Source organism: Panthera tigris, chromosome B3 (assembly GCF_018350195.1).
Source record: "Panthera tigris isolate Pti1 chromosome B3, P.tigris_Pti1_mat1.1, whole genome shotgun sequence".
NCBI classification, from domain to species: domain Eukaryota; kingdom Metazoa; phylum Chordata; class Mammalia; order Carnivora; family Felidae; genus Panthera; species Panthera tigris.
This window is the reverse complement of record NC_056665.1, coordinates 113,526,920-113,548,274: the sequence shown is the minus strand read 5'-3', so window position 1 is coordinate 113,548,274 and position 21,355 is coordinate 113,526,920. Positions and strand designations below refer to the sequence as shown.

At 42.4% G+C, this 21,355-nt stretch overlaps 1 protein-coding gene across 3 annotated transcripts in view; it reads right to left on the bottom strand.

The window, feature by feature from the left end:
• The window catches only part of RAD51B (RAD51 paralog B), a 641,285-nt gene that overhangs the window by 209,574 nt on the left and 410,356 nt on the right, over positions 1-21,355 (bottom strand). For all 3 annotated transcript variants that reach the window (XR_006218940.1, XM_042989965.1, XM_042989963.1), the window contains exon 8: positions 20,269-20,365. Coding sequence is in view for 2 of the 3 variants with exons in the window: in XM_042989965.1 (XP_042845899.1) it covers positions 20,269-20,365 (97 nt within the window). In the remaining variant the exon portion in view is untranslated. The remainder of the gene's footprint in view (positions 1-20,268; positions 20,366-21,355) is intronic.

The window sequence follows — 21,355 nt, the reverse complement described above, 5'->3', positions numbered from 1 at the left end:
GGTGGCATTGTCATTTATTACTGGCTACAGAACACAGTGGCCAGATTTCCTGGAAATAAAAAAGGCTTTTTTTTCCTGAATTTTCTCTGGACGTAAACAATTATCTATTTGCAAGAGATGAGGGGGAAAAGGCATACACATGTATCAGAACTTTGAGCCTTTAAAAACAGTCATTGGGGTGCCTGGGTGACTCAGTCGGTTGAGCATCTGACTCTTGATTTTGGCTCAGGTCATGATCTCACAGTTCATGAGACTGAGCCTCTTGTAGGGCTCCTGCACTGATAGCACAGAGCTTGCTTGGGATTCTCTCTTTCCCTCTCTTTCTGCCCCTCCCTCACTCATGCTCTCTTGCTCTTTCTCACTCAAAATAAATAAACTTTATAAATAAATAAACAAACAAACAAATAAATAGGGGCACCTGGGTGGCTCAGTCAGTTGGGCATCCAACTTCAACTCAGGTCATGATCTCGTGGTCCATGAGTTCGAGCCCCGCATTGGGCTTTGTGCTGACAGCTCGAAGCCTGGAGTCTGCTTCAGATTCTGTGTCTCCCTCTCTCTCTCTGCCCCTCCCCTGCTCATGCTCTCTCTCTCTCTCTCTCTCTCTCTCTCTCTCAAAAATAAACATTTTAAAAATGAAAAAAATAATAATTAATTAAATTAAACAGTCATTGTCTGCTTCCCAAATGTCCTACTTAAGTCTCATTTTTTTGGTAATTATTTCCTCTTCAGACAAAGCTGCCTTGGGGTAGTCTGTTAAAATTGGTTTTGTTGACCTTGTCATGTCTTTCCTTTTCTACTAGATTATGTCTTGGGCTGCAGTTAACAAAGTGGACATGTCACCACACTCCCCGCTGCGTTCCTCCACACACAGAAACCTTCTGGAGGGAATGAGTGTCATGCATACCAAGATGAGGTGTACAGAGCTGGACAAATGGGAGATGAGGAGGCACAAGGGACTGGAAGAAATGTACCACTAGTGGGGTACATCTCCAATACAGTGATGATAGACAGGTCCCAGCCGGGGGAACAACATGGCCCAAACTTTCTCCACAGAAGAGGCTGCACCATGACTGCAATGTCTTGGAAAAGTCTGTGAGAGGAAAGTGAAATGGCTCACAAAGGTGTTAGATGGGAAAAAGCAAAAGAAAAGGCTGAACTTGGTTCACAGAAGGAAGGCTGCTTACCACTTTACAGTTTCTTTTGTTCTAGCCAAAGTAGCTTTCCTTAGAGAGGAAAGGCATCATCTACTTGCTCATTTAAAAGACTGCCCTCTTCCCCCTCACATTCAGCCCGACTGGGCTTACCTCAAGCACACAGACCTGTAATAGTTCTGACAATAGCGTGGAGTTGTCCAATATGCTGTGTTCTGATGTTTTATGTAATTTACAGGCTTTGTGACTTCATGAAAAGCACAAGCACAGAGGATGAAAATGTAAAACATGTAAAAATTCATCAGGTGATAAGAGGAAATCATTTCTGGATGCCTGAGGGGAAAACAGCCCACAACGTTATGATGTAATCCTTTCCATCCTAGAGTGATCAGGATGTCTGATCTTCCTTGTGCCCAACTGAAGATGCCAGAGGAAGAAGACATTTACACAGGACAGATGTGGGCAACCTCATGAGGTTCACAAGTCTCCCCAGCACCTCTGTGAGACAACCAGCTGATTCAAAACTAATTAAGTTTTAAAGCCTTGAATTATAGAAAACAGGAATATAAATGAAAGATGTCCATGCCTGACAATGGTGTCAAACTAACACAAAATATAGCAGAATAAAATAACACCTGACAGGAGCACCTGGGTAGCTCAGTCAGTTGAGTGTCTGACTCTTGGTTTCGGGTCATGGTTCATGGGATCGAGCCCCGTGTCAGCCTCTGCATTGACAGCACAGAGCCTGCTTGGGATTTTCTCTCTCTCTCTCTCTCTCTCTCTCTCTCCCTCCCTCCCTCTCTGGCTCGTGCTCTTTCTCTCTCTCTCAAAACAAACAAATAAATAAAAGAAATAAAATAACACCTTACAAAAAAAAATCATATTAATCCAATTATGTTTCCCATGATAGCCAGTCCAGTTGATTTCATACAATATCCTGGCATGTCTAAGAATATTCCTTATATAATGTCATCACATTCTATTCAATTTCCCTGAGCGTCACATCTAGAATAACCATTTCCCATGATTATTCCTTTCTTTTGGTTAGAGCAACTGTTTAGTGCCCAACACCAGAGGCTCTGTGTCAGTTCCCTCACAAAAACTTAGGCAGGGATCCTGACTCTACCACAAGTTGCAACATTTTACATTGCATTCTTTAGGGAGATTTAGTAAAAGTCATTACAATCTTTATTATTATTATTGTTAGGAAAATATTGTAGAAGATTCTAAGTGCAGACATAGAAATCCACGCCCCAAGCATGGAGTGCCCTGCAGTACTATTCTCCAGGTACCTTCCTCTACCCTCTGATTTTCATCTCCAAATACAATGAAAGCTAAATCTAGCAGGCACTATTTGGCTCCTGGAAGATGCAGTGTTGTTTAGTGTCTGGCTTGCTTGGTCTTTGCCTTTTACCTCTTTCTACCTCTCTGTGATTCTCCTTTCTCCTGACTAAAAAACAATGGCTCTTTCCCCTTGGGCCTGCTATTTTCTAATGCATGGCCCTCTGCATCATGAAGCTGGTGATGAGTGATGACCTCACTGTGCTCATTTCTCTGCCAGGCCAGTGCCACTGAGTCGGCTTCTACTTTAATAACTGGAAAGTGGGCAGCAGAAACCCACATGTGATGAGGCTGCTCTGTCTCAAACGCTCCCCATCAGACAGATGAAACAGAGCTGTCTTTCTTGGTGGAGAACACGAGCTATCTTTTATGTCCTCTTAGTTAATGAAGGGTCTTGCTGTAAGAATAGCCTTCCCAGTCCATTAGCAAGATAATTCTCTAAAGAATCTGTGAACACTTCCAAGAACTAAATATGGAACACCAATCTTCAAGTGGCAGGAACGAAATAAAATCGAACGATGCAGCATCAGAGATATGTTCAGAGGCCTGGGAGGGAGATAACTGGGGTTATGATACAACAGCAAGGATTTTTCCCTCTGTTTTATAAGCACCCTCTCAGGATTGTCTATGAGCTGAGATCAATAGCAGCTTTTCCAATAGAAAGTGCATTTGGTTTCAATTCACTTTCATAACAACAGAGACTAATGCTTAGCAAGATGGAGAACATTAAACCCTATTGTTCAGGCTGAGGAATGACTGGCTTGGGTGGCAGGAAGCAGAACAGCCTCTTCTCTGGACAAGAAAATGCCTGTGGGTAACAAACCTCATTCCCAAACAGTCTTCTTCTTCTTCTTTAATGACAGTGAAAGAAAATCAAAGAATCATCTCAAATCATAGAAGTGGAAGGGATCTCAAAAAAAAAAAAAAATCATCATCTAGAGGAGGACTCAGCCTCCTCTAGAATGTTTTTGTTTCTTAAATAATTATATAAACCCCAAGGCATTGTGATTTAATAAGGTCTAAGGGTCTAGCAAAGTATTTTATAAATTATTTTCCTAAGCCCCTTGTGGAGCCTTTTATTATCTTAAATAACGAGAAAATGAATGGGATTCTTTAAGATTTGCAGCTTTAAGATTTTAGAGGTTGTGAAGTGGAAAAGGTGGGAATTGGATCCAAGTTGTATTCTTTTGGCAAAAGAAAAGACCCACGCCATTGGTTCATGTCTCACGTGACCAGCAACTCACTCTCTATCACTGTAATTATTCAAAAATATCCCACAAGTTACATTCCCTTTTCTCTCACTGATGGAAAAAAAGGCATATTGGATAAGCTAATACAATGGAAGAATTCTGACGTACAAAATGTCCTAATGAAGGGTTCTTCAGGAAAAACAAAAACAAAAACAAAAACAAAAAAACCCCAAAAAACCAACCACCCAAATGGGGAATTATGTAATTTTATCCTTGTATTATTCAGAAAATGGCAAGGGGGAAAATGCCATCCACTGTGTGTTCCTTGAGAACTTCCAATCAAGGGCTCTAGCCATTTAAAAACATGTTTCCTGGCCTCAGACTGGCTATAAATAAATTTAATAAGGATGAAAAAAAAAATCACCGCATCATTTACAGTTCTCTCTCAACTCCAGCTGACAAAAATCCACTCCAGATGTTTGTTTTGCGAGAACAACAGCAAGAGGGTGAACTTCAATCATGAGGATGAAAGTCCCAGAAGAAGGGGGTGTGTTTGAAGAGAAAGGGACAGCCAGGTTGGCAGAGAGGGTGTGGACAAACCTGGTTTGATACTGATTTAACAGAAACACGGTAATTAATTTATTTTGTGTGTAAGAAATCCAGTTTATTAGCCTTTCCCCTGTCTCATCACCCCTTTCAAAGCCACAGGGGCTTGGCTGGTGAAGCCTGAAATGGTTGTTTCATAACCTTTGCTTTTAAATTAAACAAATGACCTCAGATTTTGGAGCAGTTGTTGACTCAGGGGAAAGTATGCCATTAAAAGTGTGCCAGAAACAGATTTAATTGGTACAAGTCCCAAAAAGTGCTCGAAAGAGAACAGGCTTCCCGCATATAGATTTCAGGGAAATTACTCAAAGGCCGCACAGCTTTGTCAGAATTTGAGATGTGAAACAAGGCAGCTGAAAGACTCCATATCAAAAGGGTAAATTCAATTCAGGAGATATTAATCTGATTACCTAAGCAAGGCCGCGAATCGGATATGCTCCATTGTGCGCTCTTGTTCAACCTGGACAGCTGGAGGAGCCAATAGCTTCCTTTTCCCCGACATATAATTAAGTTTTAAGAGATGATCGAGTTACGGATACAAAGTTTTAAGAAATATTTCATTCAGGAGTGGTATTTACAGTGCTAGCCTGTTGCAAGAGACATTGTTCACTTTATTTCCTTGAGCCACACTGGAGAGTGTGTGGATCAGGGCCTAGGGGCTTGGTGTTTGTGTTTCAGGCTACAATAAACGCCCTCTGTGCACCTGCCTGGAGGAAAAACCAGTCCAGCCGCCTCCCAAGACAAAAGGGCCCTGTATTAAGTGCTGAAAACCCAGACGTGAACTGACCCTGTCAAATTCCAGCTAGAAAAAAAAAAATCAATATTTTTTTCCAACCCCAAAGAAGTTGTCATGTAGGTTTTTGGCTTTCCTTTCTCATCCTCATGGAGTCTGAACAACAGTGATCTGTCAGCAGAAGTCACTTTCTTTCTCACGAGTCTCCTCACCTTTCTAGATTCCTTTCCTGATGGTGCAATCCATTGCCTGGCATACTGTAAGCTGTCCTCCAGTGATCAACATATATTCCCATTCTTTCTCCACCAGGCCCTTCCCCTGGAACTTCACCCCTAAGGATGTACGTCTTTCCAAAGAGATAGCGTTACTAACTTACATGTTTTCAAAGATTTCCCAAACACCTGCTCATCACCAATTGCATATACGCTTAGAACTGCAGGAATGTTTATCAGTAGGGCAGAATATCAAAATGACACTGCGCCATGCCCATCGTGGTTCCCAATGCTAGTTGGGCAAAGGCCTTAGTGGGTCATGCATACTAATTGCAGAGGACTCCTCCAGAGAGCTGTTCGGCTTGGACTCGTTCTAGAATTAGTCATGCTAGTCTCGGCTGATCTGTGCATTCTCATGAAGAAAAGGGATTTCTCATGAACTTGGGAACCCAACTACATGAGGTTTTGTTTGTGAAATTTCACTGGCAGCATGGGTAACTTTACCCCCATACACAGATGAATAAACTAACTAAGAAGCGCAAGGTGGTTCCCTCAACTTGAGAAGGCAACTTGGTTACAAAACCAGAAAATGATCCATTAATTGCAATCTCCTACTTCTCTAAGCCAGCCCTGAATAGAGGACAAAATTAATGAAATTATGATTTTGATAATTATTGAAAACTGCCATACATGGTAAGGCTTTGGCTGCAAACTGTTTTTGAATATATTTGCTGATGAACAGCTAAACCCCTTTTAAGGGTTAACAGCTTTCTCAAGGTTGCCTCAACAGCATCTCCAAACTCTGACCCTGAGGGACAGGAAAACCAGATGATCAGCACAGGAAAGCCAGGTTCCCTAACATGACTATTCCAGCAGGATGTGCTTAATTGTTTGTGTCTGGAGTGAGCATAGGAACCAAGTGCAGTTTATCTGATGTGGTGCTCATGAAACAGCTGGCCAAAAAAAATAGTCACCCACCACAGGTGCTAAGCTGCACAGAGCTACCTTGGCCATCCGGGCCAGTTCTCAGTGAAACATGGGGCTGATTTACAGCCTGTAGTTTTATGAGTGATGGAGGCTGTCTGTTGGCTGATATAGGGCCCTGCATACCTTGTGACTCAGGACAGACTGGTCAGGGAGTCATCTTCATGGTGTCCTAATACCCTAAGATGGTGGCCCAAGACACCCAAAGGTCCTGATGGTCTCTCCTCTCCATGAGTGCCCCACACATCCACAATCTGCCTCCCACATCCTGGTACCTCACTAAGTGCTATGCTCAGTGTGATTTTCACTGTGTGTGGACCACTTTTCTGGGCTTTCCTATCTTTTCCTGTCCTATCCATTGTAGCACAACACATACAACCTGTTTAGATGTAAGGTTTGGCTCCATTACCGTATGCAGGAATTCTAGGATTCCAAGATAAGGTTGACAAAAATTAGAATTAACCTTTATGTTCTAGAGGGTAGAGGCCAACCCTGATCTTTTTCTTGTTATCCCCTGAACACCTAGCAAGTTTTTATATTATAGATGCTTCATATGTGAATGAATGAACAACTGAAAGAATGGAGCCAATGCTCAAGTTTTAGGTTGATTCTCATTCTTTTTGGGACAGTAAGGAGCTTTGCAATGAAAAGGAGGGGATACATTTGAACTGTCCCCATGACATCAGTGGCAGGCATATAGATGATGACTCATTGCGATGTGGGAAGAAAATGTTAGAATCTATTTCATTTTTTAAAACCTCTATTTCTGGTGTGTTTTATATAATAGTATAGTAGTTCTACATTTTAGAGATAGCAGTTTTACATATTTTGGGGTCGTGTGCCTAAAAACCATGAGTTGTGGATTCAAAAAAAATGTGAAGATTGCTGTTCTACATAACCAATATAATAGTGATAGTGACAAAGAGATGTGCTAAAATGCTTATAGAAGGTTTGGTCCAGCCTGGGGTTTGCTTTATTCATCTTTATTTTTTTTTTTATTTTTTTTGTTTTTTTAAATATAATTTATTGTCAAATTGGTTTCCATACTACACCCAGTGCTCATCCCAACAAATGCCCTCCTCAATGCCCATCACCCACTTTCTCCTCTCCCCCAGCCCCCATCAACCTTCAGTCCATTCTGCTTTGTTCATCTTTAAAGGAGAAACAGAGAAGTTTGTCTGAAACTTGAAAAAGAAATATCAATTTGCCCCTCAAAGAAGGAAACTTCACAAAGGCATCACCTAATGCAATATGTGGCCGAGGGAACAGAGGCCCAGAGAAGTTAAGTGACTTGCTCAAAATAACACAGGTGGTTTGTGGCAGAGCTGGTTGCTGAACACAGGTCTCCTAATTTGAAATGCAGTGACCTATCTACTGTTAAAAACACCTCTGCTCTAAGGTCTGTCTGTAAACAGATTTCAGGGTGCCTACAAAGAAGTGGCCACAATTATCATACCACTTAGCATGGGACACTCAACTCTGGCAATGGCAGGCAGAAATACATGATCATACACTCAGCAGGGTAGTTGTATTAGCATCTTGTAGAACTGAGTATAATATACTGGTCAAGAGCACAGACTCTGGAGCCAGACTCTCCGGTTTGAATCCATGCTAATCACTAGTTAGCTAACCATCAGCAGCTTATGTAAATGCTCCAAGCTTCAGTGTCTTTGTTTCTAAAATGGAGGCAATCATGGAACCCCACAAAGCGGCTGAGATTTTTCATGCTTAGTTTGGTACATATTAAACACTCAATATTATTATCACTAGCAAAAAGAGCACAAAACATTGATTAATTCCCACAGTGCCATTTAAATAATTTACTATTTTCTCTCACCACCTAACAAAGAATTACAGATAAGCCATTTCTAATTATAAAATGCCTTGATAAATGGAAGACTCACCTGATGCTACTCAGAAGCCTGATGCACCAAAGAAATCTCTCCCAGGTTGATGAGGTGAGAAATCAAAACCAGATCTGGCCACCCAGACTTTAGAACGGTTAAAGCTTATTACAAAGTTTCCATTCCCACCCAAAAGTGATTCCCCTCAAAGAGATCAAAACCCAAGCTCTCTAGTTTCATCCCCATTCCCTGTAACCTGTACATTGCTCCCTGAGAAATCTCTTTGAACCACAAAATAATCCTGTCTCTTCCTTGTTTCAATGGCTCCCCATCACCCTCAGGAAAGAATTCAAAGTGACTAGTGTGATGGGTAACACTTTTCACAACCTGGCCACTGCCAATCTCGACAGACGGACCTCATGCCACTCTCTTCTGTGCCAGCCACAGCACCCCTCCCATAGGTCCCCCATGGCACCTGCCTCTAGTCCATAACATGGGCTTTTCTCTAGGCCAGGAGCCCCCTTCCCAACCTCTTTCTCCTCTTGGGAACTGCTACTGATCCTTCAAGATCCAGCTCAAGTGTCTCCTCACTGGAAAGCTCTCCTAGAGAGCTTCCATCCCCAAACCAGGACTCATGCACGCTTTCCACAGTGATATCCTACACCTACAGCCATCACAGCACACTTCACTTATTCATCCATCACACTTTCCCCCTCCTGACTATGAGCTTTGTAAAGAGCTTTTGTCTCTGTAAAGAGCTTTTTAGCCCTTAGCATCTGCCTAGCACAGGACCTAGTAGATAGTAGGTCCCTAATAAACATCCTTTTTGTATATCAGACTAAACTACTTCAGTCACCACTCTGATGTCAATGTGGGAGATTTCCCCTTCAAAAACAGAGTTATTAAGCTCCTGTTCTTTCCCTTCTGACACTTTCCCTGCATTGCCTAATGTTATTTATCACACATATTCAGTGCAGGTACATAAAGTTGAACACACTTTAGAGGAATTTTAAAGCATATATGTTATGTCCAGTGAGAAAAATCACAATAGCAGTTTCATGCTTCTTTAAGGTAAGTACACATCTAAAGCTTCAACTAATTCTTTGATTGCCCCTACTTTGCAGCCGTAGGTGCCTCATTGATTCATCAAATATTTATTGAGGAACTACTATTACCAGGCACTATCGTATAGGCTGTGATGATCCAGTAGCGAACAAAAGAGACAAAGATTCCCACCTTCAAGGAGTTTACCTTCTAAAAAAGATTTTTTAACATTTATTATTGAGAGACAGAGAGAGACAGAGCATGAGCATGGGAGGGGCAGAGAGAGGAGGAGACACAGAATCTGAAGCAGGCTCCAGGCTCTGAGCTGTCAGCACAGAGCTTGATGCGGGGCTCAAACTCACAAACTGCGAGATCGTGACCTGAGCCGAAGTCCAATGCTTAACTGACTGAGCCACTCAAGGGCCCCAAAGAGTTTACCTTCTAATGACCATAAGACAAGATTTTTTTCTTTTTCTTTTTTCTGATTACCTGAGTTTTGTATCATCTTGTGAAAGTACAAGCTATTTTCCTTGGTTGCAGTTTGATCCCTGAAAGGTCAAGGTGGGTCTTTCTGGTTGGGCCTTGGATCTACCCCTTAAGCTCCATCAACCACTTATTCACTGAGGTTTGTTTCCTGGGCTCTACTTTTAAATATTTCAATTATTTATTTTATCTCGGGGAGGCATGTTCTTTTGTCACTTAGAAACACTTAAGTTATCTTGCTTCTAGCCTCATTCATCTATATATTGTATTTAAAAACAAAACGAAATTTGTCCCCTTAATCCCTAGCCCGCTGGGCTATCATCCATCCTCTATGGCTGAAAGTAATACTTCCAAAAAAAACTTAGATTCTCTTAGATGTTAGTGTGGGTCTATTAGTTTAGAAACATGGTTAAGAAAATCAACATCACAATCCAGAAAGACCTCACTGTCTTCCATTGAAACACAGAATCCCCTCCCTAGCACACGCACACATACACACACGCACACATCTGCATTTAACCCATCAAACTCAGACCTTCTCCTGAAGGTAGGGAGTAATTTTGTTCCAGCATATCATAAATTGTGGAAAGGACTGAACTTATAGAATTCTCCAGTACACATATTTCAGTTATCCAGCTGCCATCTTGGCTTCTCTGGTTTATCTTGTCTTAAGCAGTGGTAAATGATGGCTGACCATGGGATATAGCTTGTGCTAAGTGCTGGCCACATGTCCCTGAATAGGAGGTGACTTAAATATAAGTAAGCTTAGGCCTCACATCTCACTGGATTATAATTATTTAGAATAGGTAGTAGATTCCAGATAAATGGAAGAGATCTATCGCATCCCTGAAGAGAAACTCTAGGGTTGACTGTAGATATAAAAAAAATTTAAGAGGAATCAGATGGTTATTTGAGACTGGAAAAAAATGTCTTTAAATGTTGTTGTTGTTGTTTTTACACAATGTATTGGCTCAAAAGCAGAGACTAGCAATAGGTAAGTAATAGCAATGAGTTGATAAAGAAGAAGGAGAAGATTCGGAGAATGGATGTGACTGATGGGATTGACAGAGGTACACACACCTGTTTTTAGAAGCAAACTTACAATGATATCCGCTCAGTCGGACAAAGTTCTTTAACTAGTCTCCTTGGGAGCTCAGATGAAGACACATTCATCTTGGTATTCTTGGTGCCTAACACAGATAAGAAACCCACTGAATAAAGAATGGTTCTCAAAGTATGGTCCCTAGACCAGCAGTATCAACAACGCCTGAGAATCTGTTAGAAACACAAATTATCTGGCCCCTCTCCTGACTGAATGAAGCTCTGGGAGTGGGGGCCCAGCAACGTATACATTAATACCCACCCCACCCTCACCCCGGTGATTCTAATGCATGCTGAAGTTTGAGAACCACTGGAATAGAGGTTCTGGTATGGAAACACAACCACTCTATATCCTTGACTAAAGAACAGCACTACTCTATCTGGAAAGATCGTCCATCTTCTTTGATTGAGCATGTGGCTTTGGAAGGGATGCACATGGAACTGTAAGGGAGGAAAGAGAAACATTCTCAGCCACTCAAATAAGCCTCATCAATCATGTTGATCAAGGAAATGATGTGTTGCCAATGGATTATCTTCACATTCTTCTCACAGGGGCTTTGGGAAAAGTCATAAACTCCCTAATGTGGCATGCCAGATGTCCACAATCCACACTGCCTACTTCTCAAGTCTCATCCCTTGCATTTCTCCTACATCCACCCCCCTCCCCCATACTCCCAGCCATAAGGAATTATTTCAGCTCTTCACATGACCATGCTCTTCCCATCATATCTTTGGTAATGATATGCCCTCTATCTAGAATGTCATTTTTCCATCTCTGTATTCTCAGCACTAAGTATAGCTGCTGGTACACAATGGATGCTCCACTTCCCTAGATATTCAATGAGTTCATTGTCTCCCTACTTCCAATCTCCCTATCCCTAACCATCCTACACATCTCATCCAGATAACCTTGAGAGTGCATAGTTATGATCATTTTAGCATAAAATCTAAATTCAGTCTGGCATTCAAAGTCTGGCCCCAACCCATTTCTAGATTTATTACAAATGACCACCACAGGCAAATGAGGCTCCTTTGCCCTCTTCCCAGCATTTCCTGCATTTTCTTACAACACAGATCCCAGATTTACTGAGTACTCTCCAGGAACTATAGAATACAGGAGTGATCAAGACAAAGTCCTGCCCTTGAGGCGATTATATGAAAGCAAAGGAGGCAGGCAGTAAACCCATAGGTTAATTTATAATATGAGGTTAGGTAGTGATAAGGACAATGAAGAAAATTAAAGCAGGCTTGGAAGAAAGAAGAGGATGGGATGGGGCTAGGGGCTCCATCTTAGATAGAGAGGTGAAGAAAGACTTCTCTGAGAAGAGGACCCTTGAGCAACACTGAATGTAGTGAAAAAGGAGGCCAAGGAGAGGATATGGACAAGTGCTCCAGTCAGTGGGAATAGCAAATGCAAAAGCCCAGAGGCAGAAACACTTTGGTGAATGTGAGAAACAAGAGTGTGGGCTATGAGGCTAGAATAGATAGGGGGGAGAGTAACAGGAGATACGGGCAGGACATGGCCCATTTTGAACTTAATGCCTTAGTTCATAGCATTTCCTGATCTTTACTCATCTTTGCCTGTTGAAATCCTTTCTATCCCTCAAGTGCTATCTCCTATATTTTCCTCCCTGGACCCTTCAGATTCCCCTCTGCTGAAAGAGATGTGTTCTTCTTCCGAAATCCTGGAAGCTTTGGTGCACACCGTCTTGTCTGAAAGCACCACACACATTCTACCTAATAATGTTCTCCTTTAGAACTATTCTCAAACTACACTGTAAATATCTTGTGGGCAAGGACCATATCTTGCTCATTTCTGAATTTCCTATAACATTAACATAGTGCATATAGCAGGGGCTCTATAACTCACAAAATCATCAGGTTGGAAGGCACTTGAAAGTCTCTTCATTGAGCCAAAAAAGTTGTTTTTGGAGGGGCCATAGCTCAAAAACTATGCTAATATATGCAGGAATGCAGCTATTGCATAGGAAATGTCAGTATGACCAAATGAAATGCAGCTTAATCCAACCAGTATTTATTGAGTGGCTTATCAGAAAAATGGAGAAAAGCAAAGCCCTCAGAGAGAACTGAACCTAGGTCAGAGATCAGCTGGACCATCCTTGGGCTAGACCACCTTGCCAGACCCTGTTATAATCCTCCCCACATCCTAGCAAACATCACAAATGCATTCTGGGTTTTTCATGCCACATTACGATGCAAACTAAGTTCTCCTCTGGGCACCACTCCTAGAAACCAGCCATTCTTCCCTTCTTTATGATCTCTGACCTAGCAGCTTCTCATATTTGGTATAGAATTCTCTTTGATGATGGTAAACACAAATCTGACCTCAGAAAATCCTTCCAATTTGAACCCCTCTGGGATCACACCCCCCCAACTCCCCAGCATCTCATTCTTGGGCTTTTGGCCCCATCATCTCTGTAGTTGAAGCAATTGACAAGACTGGCTTTGGTGTTCTTGTCCCTTCTGCCTTCATGACACTGAGATGGTAACGGGAACATGTGCAGGTCTGGGAAATTAGCCAGTAAATCCTAAGTAGTGAAGAAGTCTGCGGATAAGAGTAAAATATTTTCAAAATATCTAGCCCAGCCTTCCCATGAACCACCTCAAAGACTGTCCCCCAAGAAAGCTCTCTGACGTTCATCTAATTTGATCGTAACATACCTCATGCTTCCAATATGTCTCTCTTTGGCAAACTATTGCTAGCAAAACAGAGCTCCTGACCAAGAAGCACTTCCTGGTGACTCACTTCAGTGTTCCCTTCCTCCTATTGATCCCTCTTCCTTGGTCCTGTCACTCCCTGGTCTCCCTGCTGCACATCTTTAACAAGCTCCTGTCCCTTTTGAGATTTATAGCTTGTCAGACCTTTGCATGCTGTGTCCATCCTCTCTCAACTCTAGCTGCCCCTACCTCACATAATAATAAGTAGGCTTTCTTTAGCTAAACACCACAGGGTTTTAGTGCTTTTAATCTTTTTCTATAAATTAGGCCTTTCGTGGCATCTGAACAGCTGTTGGAAGTAATATACATTCAGCTAAGTGCCATGGACCCTTGAATACCAGGGAGGGTGGGACATGGGTAGGTGTGGTGTGTCCCTTGTGAATGGAAGCCTGTGAGGTTGTGTGTGTTGATATATGTCCTGTGGCTTGGGGATAAAAGGTCAAAAGGTCACCAGGACCCTTAACCATTTTTATCCAAAACACACTCCTAAGAGGCAACAGTATCCAAATCCAGGCTTTCATGGGAGGGGTTCTAACTTCTGTTCCTGGCACCAGCACCACCACCACTTGCTTATTGTGTGGCCTTTGAGTAATTCCCTTCTCTCCTTCATGCTTCAGTTGCTTGAGGTGGTTTAAGTGATTCATCATTTTAGGACATTTTAAAATGCTATATAGATGTGTTAATGTTAACAATGCTGATCACATTTGTTAATGTTAACCTCATAGGCACACGGTGACACTTTATGTTTTCAAAGCAATAATTACAGCCAACCTGCACCATACCCCTGAGAAGTGGATTTTTAAGGCTGCTCCACTCAGACTCATTTGTACATGGTCCTACCCCAACCAGTGCACATTCTTAGTTTGGGATTGGGCTGTGGAGGACCTTGGAGCTAAAGTATGGAGAGAGTTCTGCTAACTTGACCAACCAACCCCAAAGTCTGTGGTTAATGGATTACAAATTTGGGTAATGCTGGACAATAAATTACAACTATAATAATAAAGCTGAAAGTACACACAATTTAAGCAGAAACACCAGTGTTTTTTATCGGAAATGAAAGAAACCATTGATCATAGCAACTGTCTGAGATTAGCAGGGGGCCACATTTTCAAACATCCTGCAGTAAATCCAGAGCAGATCCAGCTGGAAAGCAAGAGTGGAAATAAAACTTGAAAATTCATACCATGCTTTGAAGTCTGCTTCTTTCACAACCATAAGTCCCTGATTCGCCCCAACCATTCTGAGCTGCTGTTGCTTGTTGAATTTATTTTGAAAGAGACACAAGCCATGCACTTGCATATAATCTTTCAAAGGGACTCCAGCTTTTTGCAGGGATGGTTGCTTGAGGAGTATGAATCCCAAAATACTTTCTCTTGCACATGAAATCAGCCATCAATTCAACTGGAATAGAAAGGCTTCCAATACCAAAACTAGAAACCACTCTTGGTTGTAGTAAGTACCACTTTTTCTCTTAAGTTCTTTCCTTTACCCATCCATGCACTTTTAATTTTTAGTTTTCAAGCGCTATTATCTGTCAAAAACTATTTATGCAGATAAGAGGATACTAACATGCCAGATGCTAGAAATGCCAGGATGGCAGCCTAATCATGTCTTCCTTTCCATGAAGCTGTCTGGGACTCCTGAAATGGGCTGTGTCACCACACTGAAGTTACTGCTATCCCATTAAGTCATCAGAGGAGAGAAAGCCAATGGTGCAGGTTGAGCAGAGCTTCAATCTTGCACAGGAGCCACTGTCACCATACGTCAACCTCACCTACCAACTGTGCTTGTGTGGACAGGAGCCCAGTCCTTCTGCCCAAATCCCAGATGACTTTAGAATAGCGCATGGAGTCTTGGGCCAGCTGGACTGTTAGATCCTTTCTCTGCTGATCAGTATGGGGAAAAGGGATATTCCCTATGACTGAGATCCAGTCACTCTTAGTATTTTCGATGACCACCAGGAAGAATTGGCAAGGGCATCTAAGAAACATGTCCTTGGCCACAAAACAGTCACAATAACCTAGTCAATAACCAGTCACTCGACTTCGTAATAATCTAGTTGCCTGAGTTTCTATCAACAAAACAAAAAACTAAAAAGGAAAACACTTTGATTCACAGAGACTGGTTGAGAACAATGTAGATTATAAAATCAGAAATCTGGATTTCCACCCTTAGGTTCATAGGGCGGTGATTTTTGGTCAATTTGCATAAGTCTTGAAGGTTCCATTCTCCCCACAGAATGAAATAATGCTTGTGAAAGGCAGGCTGAAAATTGATAAGCACACTGTACCTATGAGAAGTTATTCTAACAAAATAGGTAAAATTCAATTTGTCCTCTCTTTCCTTCTCCAAGCACAATGCTATGGGGCAGGAGCAATGCGGAGAAAGTCCTTGACCTCTGGGGTCTGCTTCTCTCTTCTTGGGCTCTCCCACCTGGGAACTGGATAATTCAAGAGTGGAAGAAACCCCAATGAAGGGAATCATACCATGGACCCAAGCAGTGAACATGGTTCCGTCCACATGATCCAAGCAACAAGCCAGCCACAAACTTAGTAAGGGGGGGAAAAAAACTAGCAACACAAAAACAAAGAACTCTCAACTTTACAAACACTGGGAGGGCAACAGCTGGTCAGCTGAGATTAAAGGAGCGTGAGAGAGCACCTCCCCATCTCCTGACTTCTCCTCCCCCACAGAGGTCCTTGCAGCCAGTCAGGGCTTGCTTTTACAGCTCTGTGAAGATGACCTTGTTCCAGCTAAGATAGGGGCTCTTTTGATCTCAGCAGGGGGATGCTCTGGGCCTGCAGCTGGCAGATATTAATAGTACAGGATCCGCTGGGGTGGAAGAGATCTCTCAGTTGGGCCAGGTCACTTATATTCATTCCCTGCTCTGCATCAGAGCAGAAGGGACTTCATTTCCCTGAATTGGCCCCTGCTGGGTATTTCCCTTAGGTCAACTCAGATCATTTTATCGCTGGCTGCTCTTGGCCGCTTGTTCTCACCCTACAACCGTTTTCAAGGGAGCACTGTTTAAGCCGTGCCCTCTGCTCTGCAGCTGAAATCTATTACAGGACAGGGTGGACCCTGAGCTCACCCCATCGGTGTGTTTCTCGCTCTCACAAGTTTGCACACACATCTTCTTGTGTATAGGTCTGTGTGGGGGAGAGGCAGAGAGGGCAAGAGACAGACAAGACAGGAATTGTTTAGAGTCAGGAGAGAGCAATGTGGGGAGAGGAGGCTCTTACAAGTATGCCAAAGTATCAATGCTAAGATTCCTGAAGATCCTTTCTATTATGCTTAATCTAGGAAAATACAAAGCCATTCTTCCCACACCATAAATCAGAATTTTAAAACCCCATCAACAAGTGAATACTCCTGATCTTCAGACCCACATCGTGATCTCACAACGGTAGAGCTAGAAAAGACTTCAGCGATGTTGTATTTATCCAGCCTGTCCTTTAATAGAAAAAAACCCAAGTTATCAAAAGACCTGCCCAAGATCACAGAGCTAATAACACAATGTCAAAGTTGATACATGGGATGCTGGAGACAACAAAATAATTTATACCTGTTAATCATAGTGGCATTAACAACCATTGCAATGTATTTGAATAGGTAGGTATAAATGTTCTAGGAAAATTGTCCATTTTAGTTTACTGGCAAGGAACTTCATTATAGACTTCAGGAAAAAATATTTCTATAGCCTCTTTACCTGCTCAGCTATACAAAGGAAAGCTCTAGAAAAATCAATTATTTCCATTGCCCCTAGGATTTCATAATTTTAAAAAGTTGTCAAAGGATGAGCGGGTAAGTCTCCCCTTGCCCTGAACACACCTTTACCATTTTCTGGAAGCAGTTACACCGGAGCCCCAAAACAATTTCCTTTGTATCTGTTTTGTTCCTCTTCTTTGCTTAAGATAAGAAAGCCAAGACAAAGCAAAGTACTATTACTTATCATTTTTTTTAAGTTTATTTATTTTGAGAGAGAGAAAGAGAGAGAGAACCCAAGCCTACTCTGCACCATCAGTATGGAGCCTGAAATGGGGCTCAAACTCATGAACTGTGAGATCACAACCTGAGCCAAAATCAAGAGTCCAACACTTAACTGACAGAGCCACCTAGCCCCGCCACCCCCCCACTGCTGGTTTTTAAATAAGGAAACAAAAAATGTTTTTTTCTCCTCAAGGCTGACTAAATGAGTGTGTGTGTGTGTGTGTGTGTGTGTGAATGAAATAAATCACAATTTTTAATCAGGTGCTTTGTGTGAGTCTCATGGTTACTGTTTACAAGGTATTTACTTTGGTATCCATTCAGCATTTATTTACTGCCTACTATAAGCCTAGAACTTTTCTAGTCACTTAGGCACAACCATAGATGCAAAAAGAATACAAGATAGCCGGTGCCCTTAAAAAAATCTTCCAATCTAGGGGCACCTGGGTGGTTCAATCAGTTGAGCATCAAACTTCAGCTCAGGTCATGAGATCACAGTTAGTGGGTTTGAGCCCCGTGTCGGGCTCTGTGCTGATAGCTCGGAGCCTGGAACCTGCTTTGGATTCTCTATCTCCTTCTCTCTCTGCCCCTCCCCTGCTCTGTGCTGGGTCTCTCTCTCTCTCTCTCTCTCAAAAACAAACATTAAAAAAAAGGTCTTTTTTTTTAATCTTCCAATCTAGTCAGGAAAACATGAAAAGTTAAATTAGTTTTCCTAGACCTTTTCTTTAGAAAGCAGAACAGGTAGAAGGGTCACAGAGGAGGAAGAAGGAGTGAGACCAGAGCAGACTGGAACAAACAAGGGGATTTTGTGAAAGTGGTGGCCTTTAAGTAAATCTTGAAGGGGTCAGGGAATTTGGGAAGAAAGGAAGCAGTAGAAGTGAAAAAGGGAAATGCTATTCTAGATGGAACATGCTGTCTCTGCAGTGGCATGGAGACAGGAGTGGGGAGTGGTGGGCAGAAAGTCAACATGGTTGGTATAGGAGTTCACCCAGGACATTGGCAAGAACCAAGGGGAACAGGAAGAAAAGGGCAGACTGTGAGGGGTAAGGAAGCATTAACCGTCTCTAGTGGTATTTTGGAAACTGATCCACACAAAAGAAAAGAAAAGCAAAAAAATCCTGATTTTTAGCATGTGCTGATTCCCATGGTGTAAATCCTTCCACCCTGGCTGATTTCAAGCTAACAAACCACAAATTCCTGAATATTTTAAAAGTGACTTCTTGATTTTAGCCCATTCTCAGGAAATGAGCTAAAACAACTCCAAGATTTCCGAGTAGGAAAGTGACACAGTGAAAGGAAGCCATATTCGGAGAGTTTAATTTGGTGATGGCAGAATGGAAATGGTAGCGAGGCTAGAGTTGGGAGGCCATTTTGGGATCTATAAAAATAATCTAACTGTGAGTTTAATAAGTCAGCTGATCACAATGCAAATTACAAAGAAGAGGTGCCTGGCTGGCTCAGTCAGTACAGCATGCAACTCTTGATCTCAGGGTCATGAGTTCAAGCCCCACACTGGGCACGGAGCCTATTTAAAAATAATGTATACTATCCATAAACATTTTTTTAAAAATTTACAAAGAACAGGGGACAGAAGAAAAAATATTATCTGGAAAGAAGAGCCAAGAAGACTGGATGACAGGAGTGCAGGGAGGGAAGAAGAGTAAACAATTCGGGTTTTCGGTCCAGGTGATGGGGGGAGAGATGAAACATCACTGAATGTGGAAATAGGGGACACAGGGCATTTTACAACTTTAAAAAATAAGTAATTAGGTTTTTTTTTAATGTTTATTTATTTATTTTGAGAGAGAGAGAGTGTGTGTGTGAGTGGAGGGAGGGAGAGAGAGAGAGGAAGACAGAGAATCCCAAGCAGGCTCCTCACAGACGAGCCCCACTCGGAGCTTGATCTCATGAACCATGATATCATGACCTGAGCCGAGATCAAGAGTCACGCTTAACTGACTGAGCCACCCAGCTGCCCCCAAGTAATTAGTTTTCACTCTGAAAAACACCTAGAAGCAAGGGCTGTGGTCCTTCCAATTCTCGAGATGGTAAACTGCGGCCAATCCATGCAAGACCACCTGGAAGTCAGGAGCCTCACCAGGCCTGCAAGTCCCATCTGCTCCCTCGTGAAGACTTCGCAGAAAATGGAAGCGCAGAGGGATCTGTCACAGCTAATGCACATTTATCCAGCCCACAACCAGCAGAGCTCCGAAATGTCACATAAGAACTTTCAATAAAACTAGAAACCACCCACTGGCTCAGTGGTGTAATTCCCCTTGCTACGTAAACCATAGCCAGCCTGACCTTTGCTAGCATGGGAGGGTGGAGAAAAGTTTGCAGATTTACCGACGTGGAGAGTTTTTCTTAATCTTTCTGTAAAGCTGGTTGGGAATGCCCCATCTCCAGCACATGATGCCAGCATACACTTTCAGCCAGTCCCAAAGCACCCAGCACCAGCAAAAGGCTACATTGCCATGGGACCACCAGGAAAGCCAAGCTGTGAGCATCACTCTCAAAAACCAAGCCACTCAGCAGTTTGCCAGCCCTCGTACTAAGGACCCAAAGCAACTTACGGAGCTGTGACAAGGCTCAAGGTAGAGGTGATGGATGTCTATGAGGGTGCTTCACTCAGATGAAAAGGGGAGCTCGCCTCTGGAGACAGGGCAAGAGACTCTCCAAGTAGAAGGGACTGGATGCCAGGAAAGTTGGCTAAGCTAAACCTCCAGGCTCTGACCGGGTTCACTGGTCAGGGCCTGTTAGCCCAATCTCCCCGCGCAACATGGGGCAGAGAGGAGAGGCCGTGGGACTGTACGTCAGTGTCAGATTTCAGCCCCTCTAGGACAGATCCCTTACCTTCAGACAGGGACAAATCATCAGCTGGAGACACCAGGTCTGCCTGGGAAGCTAGGGCTCCACTTAGATGCGTTGTAATTTGATTCGTCAAGATAACCTGTGAACAGACAGGGAGAAGGTGGGGGAAGAGAGAAGAAAGAGAGCAAATTAATTATTAGAGCTCTCAAAAGACAGACTGTGGTTCAGGGGAGGACTGATAAGCACACAGGTAGGAAAACCCCATCTCCGACTTTCATCAGTTTTATCTTTAGGCCAGAATATCTAGCAAAACCTATAGGTCACTGAAAACACAGAAAACGGGAAACACGCTTCTTTTAGAGCTTAAACCACCAATCAATTCTTTCTCAATGCTGAGTAAATTGGGACTGAGAGGTGCTGTCATATTAGCTAAGTAACAGAAGTCTACCCAGAGAGAATTAAGATGCATAGGAACACATTTTGTCAAACTTCAATTTTTAGGATTATATCCACAACCCAAGACATTGCTAGTGCTAAATAAAAGCGGTAATTTAAAATTTGAATGCCTACAGCGTCTTCCTTATTAACTCAAGGTCAGAGTTTTATTTCCAAATTTGTGAAACTGTAATAAGATTCATCTGTAAAGGAACAACACTGTTCTTTTAAATTCATTGAACGCCAACAAAAAACTTCCAATCTCACTATGTATTTAAAACACAAATTAATATAATCCTACCTACGCAAAATAAGGCTCATGACATTTCAAATCCATATGATCCACTGCCACACAGTGGCACTTGATTTAGCCAAGAAACCATTCTTTTCCTGAAAAATCTTCACTTATAAAGTTTACTATATTGCTTAGAACCCTGAAGGAAGAATACACTACAGATTCTCTCCTGGAACATTACAACATGACTCACGCCACAATCATTTCTCAAGATTTTGTTCCCATGATGCGTAAACACTGTGAGCATCCTGGTCACTCAGAGGAAACCTCCCTTCTGAAAAGGGTACTAGGCATTTAGTATCTGGAATAAGCATCTCGTTGGACTGTCTTGGTCTGTCCCAAGGGTCAGCTATGATTTTGTTGCCACCCTAATTTGAACAGAAATGGAAACTGTCTCTA